Source organism: Pezoporus flaviventris, unplaced genomic scaffold (genome assembly GCF_033815535.1).
Source record: "Pezoporus flaviventris isolate CSIRO_AGI_PZ_B2104156 unplaced genomic scaffold, CSIRO_AGI_Pfla_v1 ptg000069l, whole genome shotgun sequence".
In the NCBI taxonomy this organism is placed as follows: Eukaryota; Metazoa; Chordata; class Aves; order Psittaciformes; family Psittacidae; genus Pezoporus; species Pezoporus flaviventris.
Window position 1 is genome coordinate 587,178 of NW_026892617.1, and position 24,162 is coordinate 611,339.

At 53.0% G+C, this 24,162-nt stretch overlaps 2 protein-coding genes across 3 annotated transcripts; one reads left to right on the plus strand and one right to left on the minus strand.

The window, feature by feature from the left end:
• The first annotated feature begins 770 nt into the window (after nucleotides 1–770).
• Nucleotides 771–17,799, plus strand: CUNH6orf132 (chromosome unknown C6orf132 homolog). 2 transcript variants are annotated; one of them, XM_061471813.1, is made up of 5 exons: nucleotides 771–895; nucleotides 6,057–6,172; nucleotides 10,877–10,952; nucleotides 11,297–14,141; nucleotides 14,488–17,799. In XM_061471813.1, exons 2-5 carry the CDS (start codon nucleotides 6,101–6,103, stop codon nucleotides 14,591–14,593), a joined length of 3,099 nt encoding a protein of 1,032 aa, XP_061327797.1. In that variant the 5' UTR covers nucleotides 771–895; nucleotides 6,057–6,100; the 3' UTR covers nucleotides 14,594–17,799. The 2 variants fall into 2 exon arrangements, with proteins under 2 accessions (XP_061327797.1, XP_061327796.1); XM_061471812.1 differs by lacking the exon at nucleotides 771–895 and adding an exon at nucleotides 1,484–1,779.
• A 1,268-nt stretch (nucleotides 17,800–19,067) lies between these two features.
• Nucleotides 19,068–24,143, minus strand: WDR77 (WD repeat domain 77). The gene is made up of 10 exons (XM_061471829.1): nucleotides 23,923–24,143; nucleotides 23,603–23,788; nucleotides 23,372–23,513; nucleotides 23,248–23,297; nucleotides 22,572–22,642; nucleotides 22,153–22,207; nucleotides 21,824–21,895; nucleotides 21,612–21,720; nucleotides 21,116–21,184; nucleotides 19,068–20,902 (listed from the first exon to the last, which is right to left on the minus strand). Exons 1-10 carry the CDS (start codon nucleotides 24,059–24,061, stop codon nucleotides 20,743–20,745), a joined length of 1,053 nt encoding a protein of 350 aa, XP_061327813.1. The 5' UTR covers nucleotides 24,062–24,143; the 3' UTR covers nucleotides 19,068–20,742.
• Nucleotides 24,144–24,162: the final 19 nt, after the last annotated feature.

Consider the following 24,162-nt stretch of genomic DNA (forward strand, 5'->3'; position numbering starts at 1 on the left):
AGCCGGCTGCCATTGGAGCATGGGGCATTGGGCATAATTGTGCACACCCCCTTTAGACAGGGACAGGCCGAGGGGAATGGCTTTAACCTGCCAGAGGGGAGACTGAGATGAGCTCTTAGGCAGAAGCTCTTCCCTGTGAGGGTGCTGAGGCGCTGGCACAGGGTGCCCAGAGAAGCTGTGGCTGCCCCATCCCTGACAGTGCTCAAGGCCAGGTTGGACACAGGGGCTTGGAGCAAGCTGCTCTAGTGGAAGGGGTCCCTGCCCGTGGCAGGGGCTGGAGCTGGAGGAGCCTTAAGCTCCCTTCCAACCTGAACCATTGTGTGATTCTGCACTTACAACTGCAGGACTGAATTCCTGTGGTACAAGATTTTAACTCTTCTTTTCTTAATTCACTTTATTTAAGTGCTGCCTGACAGTTTATGCCATAATTAGATTTTCCCTTTGAAATACCCTAACAGTACTCATTTTTCACTGTTCACAGGTGATTTAATGTGTCTTAATTTGAGCTTTGTAGCAAAAAAAAAGAAAGGTGGTAAAAATCTTAACTTCAAAGTGATTAAGTGATATTTATCACTGAAAAAAAAAGAAACCTCCATCATTTAACTCTAAAAATGTGGTGGAAATGGATATAAGAGAGGGTGACTTTGCCCTGAAGCTGTGAGCTGTGTTCAGAGTTAATGTTGTGACAGGTATGTGGGGTTTAAAGTTCTCCAGAGATCCAGCATTAATAACCAATGTTACTCATTAACTCTCATTTTTGACATGTATGACACAGAAAATTGCCATCAATTTTAGACACTTGTTTTTGCACCTGAAACCAAGAAAGATTTGGGGTCAAGTCCCACTGTCTTTAAGCTTTTGCATCAAGGAAGTCCCAAGCACTCACAGCACACAGGTTGCATTGGGTTGGGGTGAGGTTTAAGGCCAAGGACAGTCCCCCTGAGGCTAGTGGGGATCTGCACGTGAAGGATGGGGACTTGGGTGCTCTCCCCAAAAGCTCAGTGCTAATTTGCTTCATAGCACACACACACACACAGAGCAGAAGGAAAAGATTGTGCTTCAGCTTCCCTTGGCTCCATTTGGCATTTCCTTGTACTCAAGGACACCTGCAGATCTCAAACCTGGATGCTCAGTATGGGGCTAACTTGAAAAGGCTGATAGTGTGCGTCGGGGCGGGTTTGGGGGGGAGGAATCAGATGTGGTAAAACAAGGGGGAATGGCTTGAACCTGCCCCAGGGGAGACTGAGATGAGCTCTTAGGCAGAAGTTCTTCCCTGTGAGGGTGCTGAGGCGCTGGCACAGGGTGCCCAGAGAAGCTGTGGCTGCCCCATCCCTGGCAGTGCTCAAGGCCAGGTTGGACACAGGGGCTTGGAGCAAGCTGCTCCAGTGGAAGGGGTCCCTGCCCGTGGCAGGGGTTGGAGCTGGAGGAGCCTTGAGCTCCCTTCCCACACAAACCACCCCGTGCTTCACGGGGCAGAGGCGGCCCGGGTGCGACGGGAGGCACCTGGATGGAGGGAGGGGCCGAGGGAGGGGCGCTCCCGGGCCGGCCCCCCCCATCCCTGCGTGGTGGCAGCGGCCCCGGTGCGGCGGGGATGCCGGTGCGGAGCGCGGCGGGCAGCGCCGGGGCTCGCCACCATGAAGAAGCATCACTCGGTGCAGGGCACCTTCAGCCGCCTCTTCGGGAAGCGCCAGCCCAGCCCCGCCGCCGCGTCCCTGTTCGCCACCAACCCGCCCTGGATCTTCACGCAGGAGGTGACCTCGGACAGCGCTGGTGGCACCGGTCAGTGTCCGCTCCTCACCTCCCGGGGCTGGGAGCGGGGCAGCTCCGTGCGCGGGGACCGGGAACGAACGGGACGGGAACGGCGGGCGCACGGAGCCGGGCTCCTCCGAGCGGGGAGTGCGCTCTGCGGGCTCCGGGGAGCCTGAGACCGGCGCCGGGCTCCGGTGGGTCCCGGCCCACCCCGGGAGGTCCAACTTGCCTAAAGCGAGCTGCTTTGGGTCCGTTTTACTGCTCCCAGCAGCTCTTTCCCACGCCGCGTTCCATCAGCGCCTCCCCGGCTTTTACTTATTTACTTTAGAAACCTGTTCCGTGCAGGGCTCTGCGCTTGGAGGGGGTTGAGGGCTGCCCCTTCCCCGGGTTTATTTGTATTTCCCTGTGGTTTTAATTGCAATACTGTGCCCTGGAGGCTTATGGAGGAGGGAGCCAAATTAACAGTCGTGGAGCCAGGTAGATAAAAGATTAGCAGGTTGTAGATGAAGTTTGGTGGCTGTAAGATTCCAACAGCTCCTTCCAAGCTTAGGAACGGCTTGGGTGCTTGCTGAGCTGTGCACTGTTGAAGTATTGTCCATTAATGCTGTTGCAAGGTGGTTACACCCTGAAGGCTGAGCTGGTGAAACTAAAGATAAAATGAAAATGGGACGGAGAGTTTCACACAGCTCTCGAGCACGAAAGGAAACGCGCTTGTTTCTACGGGCTGTAAATCTGAGGAGGATTCGAGCTTCTCTCTGATGTGGCTTGGATTTAAAAAGGAAAAAGAAAAGAAGTTGCTGTGTCTGCTTATTACCAGCCTGATTTCCGTGGCTGCAATTGCAGTACAAAGGCATTCCTCTCAGGTGTGGGGAACTGCTGTGTGGATCAGCTTCCAAAGCGAAAGCCAGCAGTCCTTGAAATCTGAGCCTATATAAAAGCTGTTGAATCACTCCTCAGCATCCCCTTGGCGTTTATATCATTAATGTTAATTTGTGGAGGGGAGAGTGACACACCGGCGCTGAGTGACCGTGCTCAGAGGAGCGTGTGCTGAGCTGTGGGCTCCTCACCAGCAACGCTGTGCTCACAGCTCCTCAGTCCAGGGCTCAGATCTTCCTGTCCCTTGGTTTCCACAGTGCCATGGCGAAGCCCCGTCGCTGTTTGTTGACTCTTTGCTGTGCAGCTTCATGCCATCGCCGCTGCCAGAAGGAGTCCGCTGCTGCTGCTGATCCCCACCTTAGCTTTTGGTACAAAGTAAACACAAGTTAAGCAATGTGGAATGGGTGTAGGTCTGCATGTCACTGACTCAGAGATTCCTGAATATAGTGACTGATGCCGCCTCCTTGCTGTGGATACCCCAGCGTCAAACCTGCTGCGCCTACTCCAGGTGATGCAACCCTCAAGGAGGGAGAAGTTCCATTGCATGCAGTGCAGATTTGCTTATTTGACTCCCCATGGCTGAGGACACAACTCCAGGACAGGTCTGAATGTCAGAAAGTGCCCCAAGTGTAGCCAAGGTAGAAGGGAGCCGCTTCCTGCGGCCTCCAAAGGCGTTTCCTGATCCCTCCTTCCAGGAAACGAGGCTGGCAGAGCACAGGTCTTGCTGGTGACAGGCTCTTAGCAGGCAAGTCCTGTTTATCTAGCAGAGGAAACACAACTACAAGCACCTCATTTGACTTTAATTAAGCGCATTCAGGTTAGGGATGCTTAGTAATCTAGGATCAAAGACCTTGTGATCTTTAATGCAGTTTCTCACTGGGTTTACCTAGCGCCTTGTTTAATATAAACTCCCATCATTTCAAGTCTCTGAACTACTCTATCACTGCTCCACCAGACTGTCTGAATCCAAACTCTCATGCTGTATTGGCCTTAATTCTTGCTGCTTACTCACTGGGTTTGGGGTCACCCCGGGCGTTATGGGACAATAATGATCATTTGATGGCATCTCTGCTGTCCTTGAGAAGCCAGCAGCTCCTCCTGTCCCCTGCTAACTCTTGGGAGGACCACACAAACTGAAGTGCTTGGTATTTTGAAAGCTAAAGAAATCCAAGGCCAGGTTGGACACAGGGGCTTGGAGCAAGCTGCTCTAGTGGAAGGGGTCCCTGCCTGTGGCAGGGGCTGGAACTGGATGGGCTTTAAGCTCCCTTCATCCCAAACCAGTCTGGGGCTCAGTGAAAATGTCCTTTATGTAAAGGATCCCTTGTAGTGGAAGGGAGAGGACATCGTGACTGACCATAAGGGCAGTGGTAGCAGGATGGGTGCTCCTGGGTGTATCCCAGGGTAACTTGTGGTGGAGTGGGTGGGAGAAAGGAGAAGCTGGCATTCCTGCTGGACGCAGTGGCAGGTTTCAAGGTTGTGTGGAATTCGTCTGCCTCCAAACTATCAATGCAGCAGAGGCTGTGGTAGCTGCGGCCCAGCCCCTGGCGTGGCCGGGTTCTTCATTCCTGGTGTTCATGCAAGTGCTTTCCATCAGCGAGACTGCTCCCAGAAGCATCTGCCCTCCTCTTTCCTCACTAAAGCTCTGTTTCCCTGTGAACTTCTTGCCCTATCTCTGCCTGTCCAAGCAGGGCAGGGATTTGGTGACACCACCAGCCAGCTCCTAAGGCAGGCAGTCCTGCTTTGGGTTTTGGGGGGCTTAGAAATGCAGCCCGGCCCCTTTGCCTCAGTGTGGAGCTTTTACAACCTCCACCTTTCTGCTCTTTGGCTTTTAATTGCTTGATACTCGACAGAAACTTTCTGTGCTTCACACTTTAGTGGAAGGATTCGCTTCCAAGCTCTTTTAGTGGGGGGAAAACCTCAGCTCTTCACTTCTTGGTGTTGCAGGGTGCAGAGGGAGGTTGGTTGCTTCTTTCCTCTCACTGAAACCCCTATGGAAGGCTGTTTGGGAGCGCTCCTGCCGTTCTCTCTCTGCTCACAGCCATTTTGCTTGTTTTCCTCCTCCTTCCCTCGTTTTCCCTTTAATGTTTGTCTCCCTGGCTACGATCTGTGTGTCTCCTTCCAGCCTAGGTGGGGTTTACGTGCTCCGGTGCTTCTGCTTGTTAATTCATGCTGTTAATCAGCCACAAAGAGCATAATTAAACTAATTTTATGAGCTTTATTCACGGTCAGAAATAAACCTGGCCCAAAAAGGTGTGGTTCAGGGTAAAAGCACAGGGCTGGGAACCTGGAGGACCTGGTGCCTTTTCCTGCTTGCAATGCTGGGGCTCTGTGGCTGCTTTCTGCCTTAGTGACTTCCTTGAGAGTAGTGTTCCGTGGGATGATGTCCAGAGCACGTCTCTGTAAGGCAGGCTGAGGTGTCAATGTGTTGTGGCAGGCACTGTTCGTCCCCTGGTACCAATTGCATGGTCAGACAGAGGTTGCTCCAGCAGCACAGCTAGGGATGCTGGTGGTGGTCAGCCACAGCAGGGAGAGCAGCTCCATCACCTCCCTCCTGCTGCCCTTGGATGATGGGACCAAAACAAGGGGAAAATCCTCCTTGGGAAGCCCCTGTGTGTCCCGGTTCCATCGCTGTGTCGGAACAGCGCAGTGAGGTGTTCCCCTCTGCTCGCCCCTTCCTGCTTGCCACAAGGCAAGGGCCAGGGACGCCTCTGCTGCCTCTGTGGTGTCATGACAGGGACCTGCTGTCATGATAGGGCTGAGAGAACCTGTAATTAACTCGGATGCAGCGGTCAGCAGGTGAGGAAGGGCAGGAGCCTCCCTCCCTCCATCTGGTGTGGTCGGGCTCTGCTGCTGCCTTCCCCCTCAATTCCAGCTGCTGATGGATTGACCAAGGTCAGATCCTGACCAAGCTTAGCACAGAACTGACTAGGCTGGAGAAGACCTTTATGGTCATCAAGTCCATGAGCTGGTCTGTGGGTGCCAGCCCTGGACCTGCTCTCCCAGGGGCCAGACCCTCGTGGCACTATGCAGTTGCTCCTGAAGCATTTTCCTTCCCTAAGCATCACCTGGGTGGGGAGTGAATTGAGTGCTTCTACTAACTTTTGACCTTCCTGAGGCACATTTCAGTCAGCTCCTGTTAGAAATAAGCCTTTCAGAATAGACCTTGACATCTGTGCTTTTTAAACTCCAGCATCTGGAGCTCTGGGAAGGCTCTTTGCCCTGCAGTGTGGGGCTGCATTGCCAGCACCTGGGACGTTTTTCCCCCCATCTTCAAAACACTTGGGTATTCCTCAGAATCTAATGGGGTTTGGCCATTCCTGGGAGCTGATACAGCAAATTCTTCACAGGAATTAAGCGGTGTCCATGTTTTTCCTGTTGCCTCAAACACAGAGCTGTGGCTGCGCATCCTAACAGTCTCCTCTTCCCCTCAGGTGATGTGATTGAAGTGTATTATGGCGACAATCGCTTTGGGACAATGACTGACTCTGGCACGGCAACGCTGAAACCACGTCCGAGAGTCCGGCCGCTGCTGACGTTCTTACCCCTTGTGAGTATCCAGCCCGGTGCTGGGGTTCACTGTGGCAGTGCCCAGAACCAGCTGGGCTGGCTGCTGCTCTCATCCTCTACCCGAGGGAAGAAAGTAAATGAAAAGCAGAACCACTCTATAATAATGCTGCTGGATTAGGAGGTGATCTGAGTTCATGGCTGTGTTGGACATAAGCAAGATGCTCAGGCATCAGGCGTAAGCATCATTAGATTTGTATTTTCAATTAAAGGTAAAATTGCTGAGCATGTAGATGATAGATCTGGCTTGCACCACGTTTTATCTCACCGCTGCTGGCAGTATCTCGCTCTGGATCACCCATGTTGCTGGAGACAGCAATAGCAAAGCTGTGCCCTGTTTACAGCAGAGGAACAAGGAGGTGATGCAGCAGGCACCTGGGCAGAGGAGGATTCTCCATCCCTGTATAAGGGAAACCACTCCCGGTGCTCCATCTGGATGCAGGGGGTGAGCAGCAAGTGCCAAAGCAGCCAGACCCAGAGGGCTTGGAGGTGGCTTTAACCCAGCTGGGATTCCAGGAGCCACATGCACTCACTGCTGGCTTCAACCCTGCTGCTGTGTGTGCAAGTACAGTGAGGTGTTGGTTGCTGAGAGATAGTCTGGAGATGGCAATAGCTAAATCTGAAGTGCAGGTCACTGGAGGTCGGTAAAGACAGTCAAACAATCAAAGCCTTTGGTCTTGACAAGGAAATTGGCTCTGACAGCAAAGGATGTTTTTCCTCCTACATCCTTGTCCTTTAGAGCAGCCACCACCTTCAGCAGAGAATGGGCTGGTTGCTGTCACCTGGGTGCCATTGGGAGTTCCTGGCGTTGTGTGGGTGTCACTGGGAGGGCAGCTTGGGGTGGGGGGTGACAACTGTCAGGAGGGGCTATTATATCCATTGGAGAGCATAATCCGGGGGTTATGGGGTTACACAGGCTCTACAAAGGGGTTGTGCCCTCTGTGATGCTTTCCCAAAGATCATAGTGAAAAACCTCACCTGGGAACTGCAAGACTGGTCCTGAGAGACTCGTCTCTAGTAGCACAGTTTGGGTGTGCGACCATAGTGGGCACCCCATCCCTCCAGGCTTCTAGAGGGCAACTGGCCCTTTGCACCTTCTTAGAGCTTTCAGATGCTATAGTAGTGGAAGTGTATGTGATAGAGGAATAAAGAGTACGTACGTCCTTGAGATACACCCTCAGGGCTGTCGCCCAAGCCGTGGTGCTTTCCTGCTGGTTCTGGGGCTTTTCTCCCCCTTATTGCTCTTGTGAGGGTCCCTCACAAACCTGTCCTTCTCTTCCAAGAGTAACAGGTTTGACTGAGGAAATCGGTAGGAATAAGAAACATTTCTGAAGGACTGGTGTGTGCTGGCTATTTGCATTATTCTGATGAGCTTTGATTAGGACTGGCACTGGCACAGGCGCTCCCACTGCCACGTCCCTGTCTGCACTGAGCCGCTCTGCAGCTCCAGCCTTAACCCTTTCTTTGCACCCACCTCCGAGGCACAGCTGTGAGTCAGGAGGATGCACACGCCCTGCCCCACAGCCTTCCTGTGCCTGGATGCTTCCCCCCAAATCACCTTCCCTTGGGCTGCTCCCGAGTCCCAGCAGGGATTGCGGGAAAGGGGGCTCTGCTGCCTGCCTCTTGGGTACCACCACATCCCCCTGCCCACCTGGCTTCCTGGGCTCTGCAGGCGCTGGCAGACCTCCTGGGGGAATAAATTCCTCTAGTTAACCCCCAAGTTCCATAGCTCTGCTTCAAAACCAGGAGTCTGGGGATAGCTCTTCACATTTGGAGATATCCTGGGGTGTCAGAGGGACCAAGGTGTCTTTTGGCTGTATATTGGTCGGTTTCTTGTAAGAGGCAGCCTTAAACCCAGTTCATTTAATGGATGAGGGACGTGGAGCTGTTGGAGTGAGTCCAGAGGAGGCCATGGAGATGCTGCGAGGGCTGGAGCAGCTCTGCTCTGGAGCCAGGCTGAGAGAGCTGGGCTGGGGCAGCCTGGAGAAGAGAAGGCTCCTGAAGGGGAGACCTGAGAGCAGCTCCAGTGCCTGAAGGGGCTGCAGGAAACCTGGAGAGGGGCTTGGGACAAGGGATGTAGGGACAGGCCAAGGGGAATGGCTTTAACCTGCCAGAGGGGAGACTGAGCTGAGCTCTTAGGCAGAAGCTCTTCCCTGTGAGGGTGCTGAGGCGCTGGCACAGGGTGCCCAGAGAAGCTGTGGCTGCCCCATCCCTGGCAGTGCTCAAGGCCAGGTTGAACACAGGGGCTTGGAGCAAGCTGCTCCAGTGGAAGGGGTCCCTGCCCGTGGCAGGGGTTGGAGCTGGAGGAGTTTAAGGTCCCTTCAACACAAACAAGTCTGGGATTCTATGGGAATCGTGGACTCCTGAGAGACTGGGGACCACGAGGACAGGCAGGTCCCCTTCGCTAGAACAGGGGGGTTCTGGCTGTGTTCCCGCACTGAACAGCGATTCCTGGTGGTTGCAGTGAAAGCTCCCCCGCCGGGATCCCCCGCACAGGAATCTGATCCAGGTACCGCAAACTGGAAATGCTGGTTCCTGGCGCACCGCTCCCCCCAGCCCTGCTCTGAATCAGCTGGAGCTTTGCTGGGCTGGGCACACCCCGAGCGAGCGCGGCAGAGGGAAGCGATCTCCCGGTGCATCTCTGGAGCCTGGCAGCCTATGGAGATGCTTTCCATTTCAGAGGGCAGCTCATGACGTGGGGATGGGAGGGTTTGGGGAGATGCTGAGCATTCGCAACTGCTGCAGAAACTCTCGGTGTGAGACAGGCTCGCCCAGTCCTGAGGCCCTGCTGAAATGACACGTCTGAAATCGCTGCTCCTTTCTGTGGACTGTTTCCTCCAGCTTTGCATAGATCTCTTCCGACTGCCATTCCCTCTCTGCTCCTACCCAAACATGTGATGCGTATGGTGCTTGGAAAGCGGGGCTCAGACATCTTTGTTTCCCTGCAAATGAGCAGATCTCCGTGTGCTCTGCAGGCTGGCAGCAATACATTTCCGTAGCAAATGGGAACTGCTGGAGCTGGTTTAGATTCTCCTCTTTGTGGTTGTTTCCTCATTGCTCTGGACAATTCCATTATCGGCCCTTGAAGTGCCTCTGTTAGTCTTTGTCTTCCCTCTGGCTTCCAGCTGAAGTTAAGGATCTTTCCTTGTACGTATCATCGGGAGCACTAAAGAGGTCTCAGCTGAGGCTACAGGGCTCACCTAGTCTGTTGTTTTACCACAAACAGAGCTGTCCTAATGCCTTAGCAAACCTCGCCTTCTCCATCAGCATGAAGTTGTCCGTTCGGTTGCGCAACCACAGGAATGTGAATTTCCACTCGCTCTCTCTTGGCTTGCCAATAACCGGTTCATTATTCAGAAGGGATCTTTGTGGTTATAGAGGATCCTTGGTCCATCTGATGGCCTTTGCAAGTGAAACCTGTACTTCCTTATTGCTTTGTCAAAAGCTCTCTGCGGGAGCCCAGGCTGCTGCTTCTCAAGTCAGCTCTGCCCCAGCAGCTCCCCTCTTCCTCATTCCCCATGCCCAGGGCAGTGTGTGATGCTAATGCACTGTCTGCACCCTGGATGGGGCTGGCTGTATAAACCCAGTTTAACCTTTGATCAAGGAGACTTTGGAATCCCGTAGCAATCTCCTGTAGAAATAGCGATAATACCAGTGAAAGGCAAAGGGCACGGCTCAATCATTATCTAGGCTTTTGTATGCAGAACACCACTGCGCTGGTGCAGGCTGATGGCAGGATAATGGGCTGTTAACAGCTAATGCAAACACCTGCCCCAGGTAAGTAGGAGTGCAAGAGGGTGGACCCTGGAGCCGGGGAATGGGACGGTGTGTCCCTGACCATTGCCCATGGGGTCTGCAAGCTTCTGCTGCTCATGGTGTTGTTTCTGTGCTATGGGTCTCTCCCAGTGCTGGTATGTGGAAGTCCAGGCCACTGCCTCCGTCACAGCCTGATTCAGCATCAGTTTGTGTTCAGGACACGTTAATGTAGGTGTGATGAGCAGCTGCAATCTCCCTGCAGTGAGTCAGTGGAGGGAAGGAGAGGCTTTCTGCTCCTGGTAGGTGTACAGGAGCCCTGGTCAGCACTGCAGGTGAGTCAGTGTGCCATGAATATCTCATGGCGGGTGGCTGTAATTACACAAAGCATCCTCGCAGATGTGTAGGCTGCTAAATTGCATGGTCCTTTACCAGCTAAAGGCACTGCTGAGTGTTCAGCATGAATGCGAAGGGAGTAACTGAGAGTGAAACACAAACCACACAAGCAGCAGTTTTCCTCAGTGTTCACATCTGCTGTTTCCCAAAAAGCTGGAAGTCTGCCTGTGACTTTAGGGTGGTGTGTACCTGACTGTGGTGCGAGCTGGCAGTGCTTGGTGGGGAGCAATGCCCACAAAACCCGTGCTTCGATGTGAATGGTGAGGAACGGATGCTGGGGAGCCCTAAATGTGGATGTGAAATAGCCATGCGCCTCTCCAGCCCCTCCTCGCCTGACCAGCACAGGGGGATTGTTTCTGTGGCTTGTGCAACCTTTATTGTTCATCCATTTAAGCCCTATAACTCCATGTCTTGGAAACAGCCCTGCATCCCATCAGGTTCCTGTTTGTGTAGACAAATTACCAGTTATACAGGCTAGGGCCTGTGCTCTGATACCCTGGGCATAAACCTAACAGCTCCTTCTTCTCAACTACTGCAGAATGCCCAGGAATCCCATGGGGTGGCTGTGCCAACGCCGTCAGTGCCGGAAGACTTTGAGGAAAAACCAGCTCTTGGTAAGGGATCTTCTCTGCTGAGTCCTGGGTGGTACTAAGTGCTCAGCAGCACCGTGCCCTTGGGGAAGGAAGGATGCGGGTACCAAGCTCTGGAGCAGACAGTGTGATCATGGGATTTTCGTGCTAAAACAGAGTCTACTATTAATTTGGTTTTGAAGTCATTGAAAATGAATTCATTTCTAAGGGGTGAGGTGTAGTGGCTGTTACAGTGCTGCCAGCTTCAAAGAGCTGCTCAGCAATATAAACTGCCTTGCTAGGAGGATAGCTGGCCAGAGGCGATGCTGGCCACCACTGCACTGATGGAGAAGGTGCTCATGCTGCCGTGCTCTCACTCTTCCTTGCAGGATCTGGCTCCCAGGTCAATGGGAACTACCGAATGTACAGCTCGGTGGGGGACCTGCGCCCGCAGGCTCTCGATGGGGATGACCTGGATGAAGACATCCCTCCGCCGCCATCGGTGCCCCCACCACCCCCTCCAACAGCACCGGCACCCACACCACCAGCCTCGCCGGTCCCTCCGCCACCCGAAATGCTGCCCCCACCACCACCGCCTGAGGTGGTGCCACCACCTCCTGCCATGGCAGCTCCGCCACCTCCATCCTCCGCCTTGTCCTCGCCCAGCACACCGGCTCCTCCGGACTTCATCCCGCCAGCCCCACCGGGAGCTCCTCCGCTCAACCGGGCCCCGGCTCCCTTCACCACCGGCATCTCCAAGTGGAAGTCCGAGACAGTGCTGAACACAAGGCAGGCGGATGCTGAGGGTCCGCTTTGCCCTGCCGAGCCTGGGGTCCCTGCTGCCCCTGGCCCAAAGGAGAGCCTGCAGCCCAAGCACTGTCCCGAGCCTCACCTCACCTTCCCCAGGTCCTTCAAGGTGCCTCCGCCAGCCCCAGCCCGGTCTTCCTCCATCCCGGTGCAGGAGAACCAGCCCATGGGGCAGGAGCCCTTCCCCAGGCAGCCCCATGCCCGGCCCCCCCTCCCTCCCTGCTTCACCATCAGACCCGCAGCCAAGGCTTACGCAGGAGAAGCTGAGCAAAGGAATTCCCCATTGCGACAGGGCATCACTAAGCCAACACCCCCACCACTGAGCCCCAAGCCGGGTGCAGGGCTCAGCCGAGGGGTGAATCCTGCTGGTCACCAGTCCCCGCAGCCAGGCTCCGAGGTGGAGAAGGTTCCCCAGCCAAAAACAGCCGAGAAAGACTCTCCTCCTCCAAACCCTGAACCCCTCACTGCCAACGACCTGGACCTCCCTCCTCCGGACTACCCGACCGCTGAGGATGACTGGAGGGATGCTGGCAACCTGAGCAGGCTGCGGCACGAGCTCTCTGCCCTCCTGCGCTCCCCACGGAGGGAGGAGAAGCCAGCGGAGAAGCCGGCTGCTCCCCAGCCCGTGGATGCTGGTACCAACCACACCAGCAGCCATGAACCCAGCCTCAGTGTGCCCCAACCTGCAGGGAAGGATGTGCAGTTACCCATAGAAGGGAAGAGTGAGAAGAAAGAGGTGCCCAGCAGCATCCCCATTGCCAATGGTGGCTCTCCCAGCACGGTGCTCCCCGCTCCGGACAGCGGCTCCACTGCACAGCCCCGCAGCGTGATGAAGATCAGGAATGAGCTGGAGGCTGTGCTGTCCCTGAAGAAAGAAGGGAAACCTGCTGTGGGGCTCAGCAGCCAGAAACAGGGCTCCGAGGATGGTGGCAGCACCCCACGTATGAGGAAGAGCCCTCCTGACCTGAGGAAGAGCCCTCCTGACCCAGGTGAACCAGTGCTGCCAAAACCAGCCCCAAGCCTGCTCCCAGCACCAGCGGCTGCAGTGGAGAAGGATGAGCCAGGGCACGAGGACCATCCTGCTCATGCCACAAGCAAGCCCACAGAGAACTCGACCCCTTCTCCCGAGCCCCTCAACGTCAGTGTGAGCCCCCCAGACCCAGCTCAAGGCACTGTGGAGGAGCCCCCTGCTCCCACCTCGCCATCACCCCCTGTTTCTCCTGCACAGAGCTCAGCACCGCAGCCCGATGCGCCCATCTTCCAGTACAAGGTGCACAGGGCTGGGGCCAGCTCAGCAGAGCCACCCTGTGCCTCGAGCCCGGCTGAACCACCCGGCCCCATGGGCTTGTCCAGGAGCCCCTCGGGAGCAGGGCAAGAGGAGGAGCTGATCCACCCGGTGACGGGGGAACGCGTGGAGCCGGGGTCCCCCATGGCTCTGCTGCTGGCAGCCCGGCAGCGCGCCCAGCGGGGCCGGCAGGGGGGTGAGGTGGGAGCCGTGCCCCGGGCCAAGCTGCCCCTGAAACCCAGCAGTGCCTTGTCAGACACCGCCTCCACCAGCTTCTACCGCCACGAATCCAAGCCTGGCTCCTTCACCGTGGTGCCCCGGCCGCCTGCGGTGGGAACAGCGGGGTCGGGATGGAGCAGACCTCCATCCTTCTCCAGCTCCTCGGAGCAGGGCCGGGATACACGCGCCGCGGGTGATGCACAGCCCATGAGCATCCCCGGGCACCGGCGGGCTGATGCTTCCAGCCTCCTGCGAGGTCTCCTTGAGCCAGGGCAGCCGAAACAGCCCATCCCGGCCCGCCGCGGTGTGCACAGGGAGGAGGAGAACGGGGAGGCGGTGCTGGACTATGGGATTATCCCACCACCCCCTGAATTCAGCAACGAGGCGGATGAGACCGAGGGGCCTCTCCCGAGTCGGGAGGAGAACCGCAAGTGCCCCAGCTTCCCCGACAGCAGCCGGGGCTCGGAGCCCCCGCGGTATTTCAGGTGGCCCGGCTACGGCCGCAACTATGGGGGCAACCCCGAGCCCCCAGCCCTGGAGCCGAGCAGGAGGAGCAGCGACTTGGTGCCGCAGTACCCGGACTACAGCAGCTCTGCCGGGTACAGCAGCCGCTGCCCGAACCCGCGCCCGCTCATCAAGAAGCGCCTTTATGTCTCCGAGCCCGACAGCTCCTACCCCCGGGCTGCTGCACCCCCCCGTGCCTCGGGCACCCTCTCCTCCTATGGCCCCGGGGGTTACAGCTCCTCGGCTGGGGACAACGGCCGCCGCCTCAGCTCCGGCCATAGGAACGGCCCCACAAGTGCCCAGGGCCGGAGGACGTCCCTTGATGGCGCTGGGAAAGCGGCTCCGTACGGCAGCGCCGATGCCAAGTACAAGGGGCAGAATGGGGATTTCTCACCCCCCAGCGCGGTGGCAGCCCCCAGGTACGTGCAGCCCTGAGCTGGCGCCTTCCCGTGTCCCTTTGGTTTGAGGGAGGGGAGGGATGGGAAGGAGAGGGCAGGGATAAGGCACTGCCCTTTGGCTCATGTGGTGCCACCTGATGCCTGGCTATGCCTGCTCCTCATCTCCTGCCCCCTCAGTCCAGGACCGTGGATGCCGCACTGGTCCCAGCCATAGTGATGGCTCTCTCCGCCTCGTGCCACTGAATGGAGACAAACGGTGACAAAAGCCACCCTGCTCCACTAGATAAAAGAATATATAATTGCAATATTGAATAAACCCAAAGGGTTTCCTTGGATTTCGATGACTTTCCCTCTGCTTTCCCTCCAGACCTCTCCATGGCACCTCACAGTACAGTGGACCTACCAACACCTTCACGGTGAGGCCTGGCGCTCGGCAGCCCATCTCCTACACCTACCAGAGCGGGCACCGATAGGCTTGTCCTCAGGGCTGCTCTGCCACCTTCATCCGGCTGGGAAGCGAGAAGAAGGCATCTCACTTGGTCGTCTGCTTCCCTTTGGGCACCAGGGATGGTCCCAACCCAGCCTGGCAAGCGCACTGCTTGAAACCACTGATGGAGAAGGTGGGGAGTGAACCTGGGACTTGGACTCTTCTTGGATGACTGTCATGGAGAGTAGTTACTACAGAGGACAGGCTGCTGTCTCGTTACGTGAGCAAACATGGTTTTTCTTCTCCTATTTTCCCCCAAATGTATTCCTTTCAAAACTGCAGACTGATAGGTCTTCTAAGAAAGCCAGAAAGTATCCTTAGTTCTCTTTAAAGAGCATCACCACTGGAGAGATGGTTTTCAGTTGGGTTTTTCAGTTGGTTTAAATCAAAATGCTCAGGAAAAGAGAGAAACCAAGTGGGAGATGTGCCAAATGGAAGCAAGCTAAATGTAAGGGAATTAAAGTAAGAACGCGAGGCCGATTGGATGGAAATGGAGTTTAGGATGTCTACATCCCAACCTCTTCTGTCCCTACCTCCTACAAAAGCCTTAAGCAAATCAATTACTCCAGTGCCTTAAAACCAGCTCCTGTCTTTCAGTGCCTGTCCTGCTGAGCCAGGGACATCTCTGCCCTCGAGATCTGAGCCCCCTTCCCCAGGGAGCAGCTTTGGGAGCATGGGCCCTTGCTTTCCGATGCCTTTTGGTCACTAAGTGTTTCTGTTGGGGATTGTTCGTCATGGAGGAAGGCTGTTCCTCATGGATGGATGCCTGTAAAGCACTTTGGAGGCTTAAAACCTTGAGCAGTCCTTTTCCTTTATCAGCTGGTGGGTGTCAGTGACCCACCAAGGTGCTGTGCTGGTGGTGCTTTCCTCGAGGGGTCTCTTGCCACTTCATCCCCATGTAAACCCCACCTCTAAAAGCTAAGCCATAGAGTCCTTCTAAACTGTTATACTGAGACTTGGCTTTGGTTTGTCTGAGTTGGGGGACGAAGAAGGCTAAATTTCAGTGTAATCGTAGAGTGTTCGATGCTCCTGGTGTGTGGAATGCCTGCAGTGACACCTAAGGGAGCTGGTTTCCCTAAGTGCTTGTCTGGGTGCTGGGTGCAAGCCTGCCTGCTCTTCCTGCCAGTGCCTTCAGTGATGGTTAAGTCGTGGGGTGAGAGATATGAGTAGCCTTAAAGAGTATAAAACACTACAGAGTGAGAAATGCAGCCTCATAAGAGACCAAAGTGTTCAATCCCAACTTCCCGAAACCAGAAAGCGAGGAGCTTCCTTCCAAATAAACTTGCTGAGAATCATTGTAAGATAAGTGTAAAAACTTGTAGAGAATGTTTTCTAATCACTGACAGACTAAAAGCACTTTGAGACATGAGTCTACCTTTATGGAAAGCACTTTCTCCTTTCAATCCTATCAATACCATTAGTACCACTCCGGCAAAGCCTGCGTTGCACACTCCTGTGTCTGTGGGCCTGGAAGCAGATTTTGTTCTCCGATTCAACTCCAAAACTCAGTGATGCGTTTTCCCTCGGGGTGGAGTTACCGCAAGAGTTATCTCGATAGCAGTGCCACGTCGTTGATGTTCTCTGGTTCATGTTCTTTCCAACTTCACCTAACAATTGATCGGCTGTTTCGAGCATTGCAGCAGCCGCCGAGTATTCTGAACTTGCCTTTGCTGTGAATAAAATGAGAATGCAACTACCACAATGGGTCTAACAGCTAATTCAAATGGCATTTCTATGCCGGTGAATGGCAGAGACTTGGAAGGATTCCAGACGTGCTCACCGCAGCCGGTATTGAAAGAACACGTTTTAAACATCTGGGTGTTGGTCTTTAGCAAATGTTTATGGAGCAAAGCGACTATGGAGTAACACGCTGGGTATTTAGGTGTGCCAGTGCCATGCAGAGTAGCCCTCCCTCTTAAAACACTGAAGCTTCTCCATGGGAGGAGTATCTGGAGGATTCTTACTGCAGAAGTGAAGCCATGACCCTCTTTGGGTGGCTTTGGGGTCATGGTTTAGTGTTGGATGAAGTTGAACTTGAACCAAACCGAAGAAGCCTTCCTGATAATGTTGCAACCTGATTGTTTCCCCCTTCCTGATATCGTTTTCCCAAAATACGAAGTTATAACTGCAAATGAGTTCTCAAAAGCAGTTTTAAACGTAAAGGTTTGCTGGGAGACATCAGCCTTCAACATTGACTTTGCCCTGAAATGGGGGGTGGCTGTATGAGCGATTTTTCCCCCAAGAACTCTCCTAAATTATAGTGTATCCCCAACACGAGAGTGTTTTCTTCTTAGGGCAAAATGTGGAACTCCACTGGTAGCACTTGCTTTGAGTTTCACATTTACTGTTTCACCTAGACATGCAATTCCTAGGTACTTGTAAGATGGTGTTATACAGCGTGGAGTGTCTTGTTTCTAGCTGTGTATGTGTTCATATTTAATATTAGAAGCATGATAATGTCAGCTCTATGAAACAGCCGTCACTCATTCCCCTGCTGGGAATGCACAGTGGACTTAAGCTGTAAGTAAATCAGGTAGGACATGCTCGCAGTTGTAAAACTGGTTAGCATGCATGTTTTAAGCAGTGGAACGCTTCTATTCTTTAAACACTTCGGGCTCTCCCTGCTCCTTCTGAATGCATTAAGCACAAGCCTCAGATTTCAGCAACAACCACGTTTATGCTGGGGCCACTGGGAGCTGTTTGGGGTACAAAGAAACCACTGTCAGAGCTGTTGGCAGCCGGAGCACTTACGGATGAAGCAAGGGCCTCTCAGCTGCAGGGATGGGAAGAGCCCCCTTCTTCCTCTGTCAGGTAACTGTGTCAGGACAGCACATAGATGTGCCCTGATTCCTGTTGCTGCTCCTCCTCAGCTCTGTTTCACTATATGAATTTAGCAATAGAAGAGGAAGAAACTAAGGGGAATAGTGATGGAGCCCAGCAACCAACCTTATAGCCCAGTTTGAAGCCTGACGATGGGATGATTCTCACTTCAACCCTCTCTGGTGCAGTTTGGTCATTCAAGCCTTGATGCAACTTAAATTACCCCCTGCAGCTGCTTCTTCCTCAAAGGTACCTGCTAATGTAGTATAACTGAGAGCTTTACTTGTAAAGTGTTGAACAAAGTCTCTTATTTATGAGTGCCATTGAACACCAACTTTCTTGCATTAAATATGTCTGGACGTATTGTTTTATGATGTGTGGTCTGGCTTCTTTTAGCATTGCTTAAGTGGTCCGTCTGCTGTAAGACTGTCATCTTTTGCATGGAAGATTAAAAGGACAGGGAAATGCAGCTCAAACCGGCCTCAGCAACAGTCTGAGTTTCAGCTTATATAGGGCTGGGTCCAATTTCTCCTCACCTGCTATAAACCCTGTGGCAATTTGAAGTGTTTTTAAGAAGTGAAGGAGTGAACGGGCACCAAGCCCTGAGTGCCCCATCACTGCAACCACCCCTCGCATCCAGCTGGTTAGGCAGGCTGGCGGAGGAGCTTGTGCAGTTCAGCCTGTGCTGCTTCTATAAATAGTCCTTGGGTTGGGGCTTTTCATCAGGAATGGAACTGGCATGCTTATTTGCAAGTCCTAACTCGAATGTTGCACTTCCAATTGAAAACGTGGTGTGAGCAATGCGAGCAGCAACATAAAAGGCAGGCTTGTCTTCGGTGGCTTATTCCTCTGAATTACAGCTATTTGCATGCTCTGGCTACAGAACCAGGCTCTTCATGAGGGGAGCGTGCAATGTTTGAAGCTTTCACTCCAGCCACAGTGTATTTACACAAGTGTCCCCCAACCTGAACCGTGTGGAGTGCAGGCACAGGGCGAGAATACCACAAACCCCATGGGATCTGCTCCATTCCGTAGCCACCAAGTCAACAGGTACTGCTGTGGGACCACTGGTGGCTGTGCCTGCATGCGGGTGCGACTGTTCAATGCAGCCTTGCTAGCACCAGGGCAGCTAGGAGCCAAGCCAACGCAACACGAGGGACTCCTAGATACACTGTCATCCCTCTGTGCTTCTTATGATGGCAAAAAAAAACCAAATATAAGTGGTAAAGCTCAAGAAATAGACACTCCAATTGGGGGGGAAGCTGCTGTGCCCTTCAAGCTGGCAGCTGCTGCCCTCCTGTGGCAGAACATAAAGCTTCACCCAAAGATATGACAAGATGCTGAAGCATTTCTATTTTGTTGTGCTGCTAGAAGTCTCTAAGCCATTGCAAAAGCAGGAATAATATATCAATAATGCCCTGTTGTCCATATAGGCTTCACTGTCCATTATGTGTTTTGCTCACCGGGTGGTGATGGGAGGAACTTACCATGGTTTAATACTTGACAGTTTTAACTTCTCAATGGAAAACCCGCTCCAGGTTTTGGAAAGAGAAGCTTCCTGCAAACAAGCAGGGCTTCCAGCCTGCCTTGCCCTAGGGCTGAAGAATCATAGTACCCTGGCATCAAACAGTGATACGGTGTACGTTTATTTAAGAACAGTTTTAATCTCGGCAATCGGAATCACAACTTTTAACTGTGTGCATGATCTCGGCTGGTTCTTTACTACAGAAGTGGCCTGGAGAAGCTTATACCCACTTACAAATGAAAACTACGATTGAGTTGAAAACCGTCTTCCATCCCCACCCCCCCAGACAATGTTTTCACAAGCAGCACAAGACCTGTTGCAGTTCTCAGCACACCACTGGAGGTCCATAACAGGTAATGGTTTTGGTTGGACTTTGGAGGAAACTTGTCAGTTTTTAGCAAAGCTTTTTTACCTTTCCCATCCACTGTTCTAGAGTAGGAAGTTTTGCTCTGTCAGCACCTGTAGGATGTGGGAATTCAAGCAGCAAATGTGGTTAAAAAGAGAAAGTATGGAGGCTGGGAAAGCTTAGTCTGCCTCAAAGTTAAGCCTGTGTTTATGCAGGGTTAAGCCCAGTGGAAATGGTGTGTTAGTGTTGCTATCGTGCTAAAGAAACAGGAGTAGCATTCATTCCAATGGGATTTCTCGTTTCAGTAGTCAGGACCTGCTTTATTCTGTCTAGGAAATACTCAGCCAGACCAAGCCGTATCTCGAGCAGTGGCAAAGCATGCAGAGCAATGATCTGGTTTTCAGTTAAATACGTTCCAGGGCAACAGTTGAGTTTGTTTGAGAAGTATGTGTCATACCACAAAAAACACCCTAAGGATTCTGTGGAGTCTGCTTCGGTGATTACGGAATGTCACCGGCACAAGGAGTCACAAGTGTGTAAGGAGTTATCATTTATCACTAAGCAGAGCCTGTTTATAGGAGCAAGCAAATGAAAACTGAAGTCATTAATCCAGTTTTTCCCTTAAATTAACTTTTGCTCACAGGTCTTATCTCTGAGGAAGTTGTCTTCAGCACAGAGGAGATGAAACATGGTGTCAAACAGCCTTAGCAACTAACTTCTCTTGGCTTTCAGCATGCTACAGTAATGGCCCTTTGAGCTGCTCCGCCAACGCTGATCACAGGTCCCAGTATTTCAGCCTGTCATGCACTGTCACAAAGGTGTGTAACTGCAGGGCCACAGCTGGGATCCTGATCATACACAGCTCCTCACACCAAGCACTGTCATTCCAATACCTGCATTTAAACAGTGCTCACCACAGGATCCACACTAGCAGATATTGATGACCAACCTCTAAAACACACGCTGCGTTAAGGACAAGTGTCTTTCAATGCCAACACATCTTCCCATTTAATTGGAAAACTTGATTTACACAGCAAAGAACTTTGCTCAAGGATGAGGCTCTTGCCCTTGTTGTTTTTAATCTTCCCACCCCAATGTTTCTATAAACTCCATGGATGGTTTGGAGAACTGAGGGAGGAATTGAGAGCCTTCATTTTTAATTATACGCAATTCTCTGTCTTCCCAAGTCTCCTCTGTGCCTGAAGTCAATTTTTCTCTGGATAAAATACTGAAGTCTTATCACAGGTGAAGTGAGCTCCCAGGGAGAGGGTAAAGCTTGGCTTGTAACTAACTTATGCCTAACTCAAAATTACTACAGGAACCTCCTTAGTCACAAGCTTCAAGGCAGACAACAGCCTCTACCGTGAACTCCAGTTCACACCCCCTTGACTTCAGCAGAATCAAAGTAGTGCCAGGAAGGAATTTGGACCATGAGTTTATAAAACTATTCCTTTACACAGTTGACTCCAGAAGCTTCAGCAGTCGGTATGGGGACAGTGTGATGTAAAACCTGATGATCCCATCCAACTGTAGTGAGCAAGGCATTGTCTGAAGGAGACCATGATAAGCCTTTCACAAAGTCTTGATGAGAACGGCTTCTGAACCTGCAAAACATGAACACTCCATCAGCCATAAAGCATGGTCACTAAGAGGGTTAGGGGCTTGTGCAATGCTTAACTGCGAGTTTGGTGGGATGATGCTCGCCTGTTTGAGGAGCATCTTCATCTTCCACCCAGCATATGGGTAAATAATTAACTTCAGGAGAAGTTAACAAGGCAAACAGCCACAGTAATGAATACATTCTGCCTAGTACTTACACCTCTGAGAGGTCTGAATCAAGAACAGCTACTGAACAGTCTTCACTGATTGAAGCCAGTAAGGGTGAACTAGAGGAGAGAGATGAGACCACTGTTAGAACAAGCAAATACAGGAAAGCTTCTTAGGGACAGACTTGTGACAAGCACGCTTGTTATGGTGCTAAATCTTACAGAATGTTTTCATCATCATATGGCAAGCTGTCAGCACACTAAGCAAGAATATTAGCGTCAGAAAGCAAGTAATCCCTCAAGCAATGGTGACTGTAATTAGAAAGATCCCCATAGGGAGTGGGTCAGTAATTCTGACTGCTGCAGGAGTGTTCTCATGATGTTGACACATCTCTTTTCAAAAGGCAAGAACACTGTTTGGCTCACTTTGCTCTTCTCTATTGATTTCTCAAAGACAAAACCTGGTGGTTTTAAAATAGGTTTCAAAACAAATAAGGCTCCCAAGTGTATGCAGTCACACATCCTATGCCAGTAGATCAGACTGTACCTATGTGTAGAAAACGCAAACCCCGTGATATTTCGGGCATGCACAGTGGAGCTGAGGGCAGAATCAGGGTTCTTTGTGTCTACGAGTGCAACTGTTCCATTTTCATCACCTTCAAGAGAGGAAAAGAGAACAAAGTTATTAGCAAAATCGTCACGTGAAAAGAAAGACCTTGATTTGTGTGCTGCAAGGCAAGTAAGGAGATCACTTCTTACCCAGAGCAAAGATGTCACTTTTGTGTGGATGCCACATGACTGAGGTAGGGAGGTGATTACAGGCACTGCAAACTGCGAGTAAATAAATCGGGATGTGTGTGAACAGAGGCAGCACAAAGATACTCCTACACTACCTCATTTAGCACTGCTACTGCACTGAAACAAAGACTTTAAAGCTTGCTGCACTTGCATGGTGCTAGATGTCTTTAGGTTTTAATAGGCTTTTCCAGGCAAACGCCACATTGCTAGGTTTGAAGTCAGGCACAAAATGACTTATTTCCTCTAACAAAAAGTCATACACAAAGCAGTGACTGCAGGCAGAAACGTACCAATTCGAGTAGCTGGTTTGGGGCATCTGGTGTCCCAGAGTAAAGTTCTGTTGTCCTATAAATCCAAAGTGAATGAGAAAGATTTTACAATCCCTTTGTGGCAGGGGCTAGACATAAACTCAGATTCACTGCAGAACTGCTACTGAGCCGCATTCCAAACCACACCACCGCTTCCAAAAGGATGCTGCCATTAACTTCAAGCTAGCTCCTCCAGTGATCCAAAGGAGCTCCCACATTTTAATACAAACCTGTAGAAATCAGCCTGGTGAGCTGATTGTCAGCTCATTGACTAGAACACTAAAATAACACAGCTATGCAGTTTGTGACACAGTAGGTGGTTTCTTGGGAAGTGCATTTAACTGCAACTAAAGTTAAATCTTACTTTTATCAGGTAGATTTAGACAGAGAGTGAGCTTTACCTCCGCACAGGACAGGAACATGGTGTCCTTACCAGGACAGGAAGCCACACATGTCACCGCATCGGAGTGAGCTACCAAAATCACAAAGAATAAAGAGCCTCAAAGATTGTACCCAGCCTTCCCACACACTCCCAAGGACCTCTGAAAGCACAGCACCGTGATAAAGACCAGCTTATGCCTAAACACAGGGTAACTTCTGCTCAGCAATAGCCGAGTCTTCCCACCAAACTGATGAACTGCCAAATCCAACCCGAGCTGCTGCAAAGTCCCTGTAAGCTGCATAAGCTTGAGGAAGCCCCCTCAGACAAGAGGTCAGTTACAAAGTGGGGAGAGGATCAATCAAAGCTCAGTCTCTGCTGTCAGCAGACAGCACAATCCTGATCTGATCTCTCTCCAGAGATCAGCATCTGGAACGGGCTGTTCAACCCCAAACACAGGTTAGGAGATCACACACCAGCACAAGCAAGATTTCAGTACAGAAGAAACACTCTATGCTTAGAGCTGCAAGGCAAACTAAGCCTTACAGCATTCATCCCATGGGGAAAAGGAACAAGAGACAAAGAAACAAATCGGTGCCAGAGACTTCTCAGACTGGCAAGCATTAGATCACAAGCCCCAAGCGAGACAGGCAGGAAGAAGCTCAGCCTGCAGCAACCAGCACGCTGGTGGCACTCACCTCTGTAGGAGTGCAGCACCGTCTGCTGCGGGAGGTCCCAGACCTTCACGCTGTGGACAAGAGCAAGCGCTCAGCACCCAGCGCCCGGCCCTCGGCGCAGGGCAGGCGGGCTGGGGACACTCACCAGAAGTCCCTGCCACCGCTGACAACGTGGGTGCTGCCGGCCAGGACGGCCACCGTCATCACGATGTCATCGTGCTCGTATTTACAGAACTTGTTGACGATGAGGGTTTCCTTCTCATCCAGCTCCCAGAGCTCCACGGCGCCTATGGGGAGGGACCCACCTCAGCGAGAAGGGAACCACCTTAGGATGGAGGGCAAGGGGGGGGGTACCACCGGGATCCCGGGTGCTTACCGGAGTCGGAGGCCACCAGGATGCCCCTGTCAGCCACCCAGCACAGGTCGGCGACACCCGCTTCGGTCTGGACGCCGGCGGTGCAGAAACCCTCGCTGGGGGCACGGCGCGGGTCGGCGAACACCCAGAGGGAACCGGCCCAGCAGCGCCCGTTCAGTCCCGAGGCGCCCAGCAACAGGGCCCCGTCTGGGAGAGAGGCAAAGGAAGCGGGGAAGGACGAGGGCAAGGATCCGCTCAGCGCCCGCCGCCGCTCCTCGGGAGACCGAGCGGTCCCCCCCGCCCCGACCCCGCTGCCCATCCCCGGGCCGCGGCCCCGCTACCTGCGCGGTAGTGCGCGCCCTCCAGGTGCCGCTCCATGCAGGCGGGCGCGTTGGGAGGGATGTTCCACTCGGGGCCGGCCGCAGCCTCCGCAGCCTCCTGCTCAGCAGCCGGGGGCTGCTCGGGCGGCGGCTCCTCCATGGCGGCACCGGGATCGGGACGGGGACCGGGATCGGGATGGGGATCGGGACCGGGACCGGGACCGGGATCGGGATCGGGATCGGGATCGGGATCGGGATCGG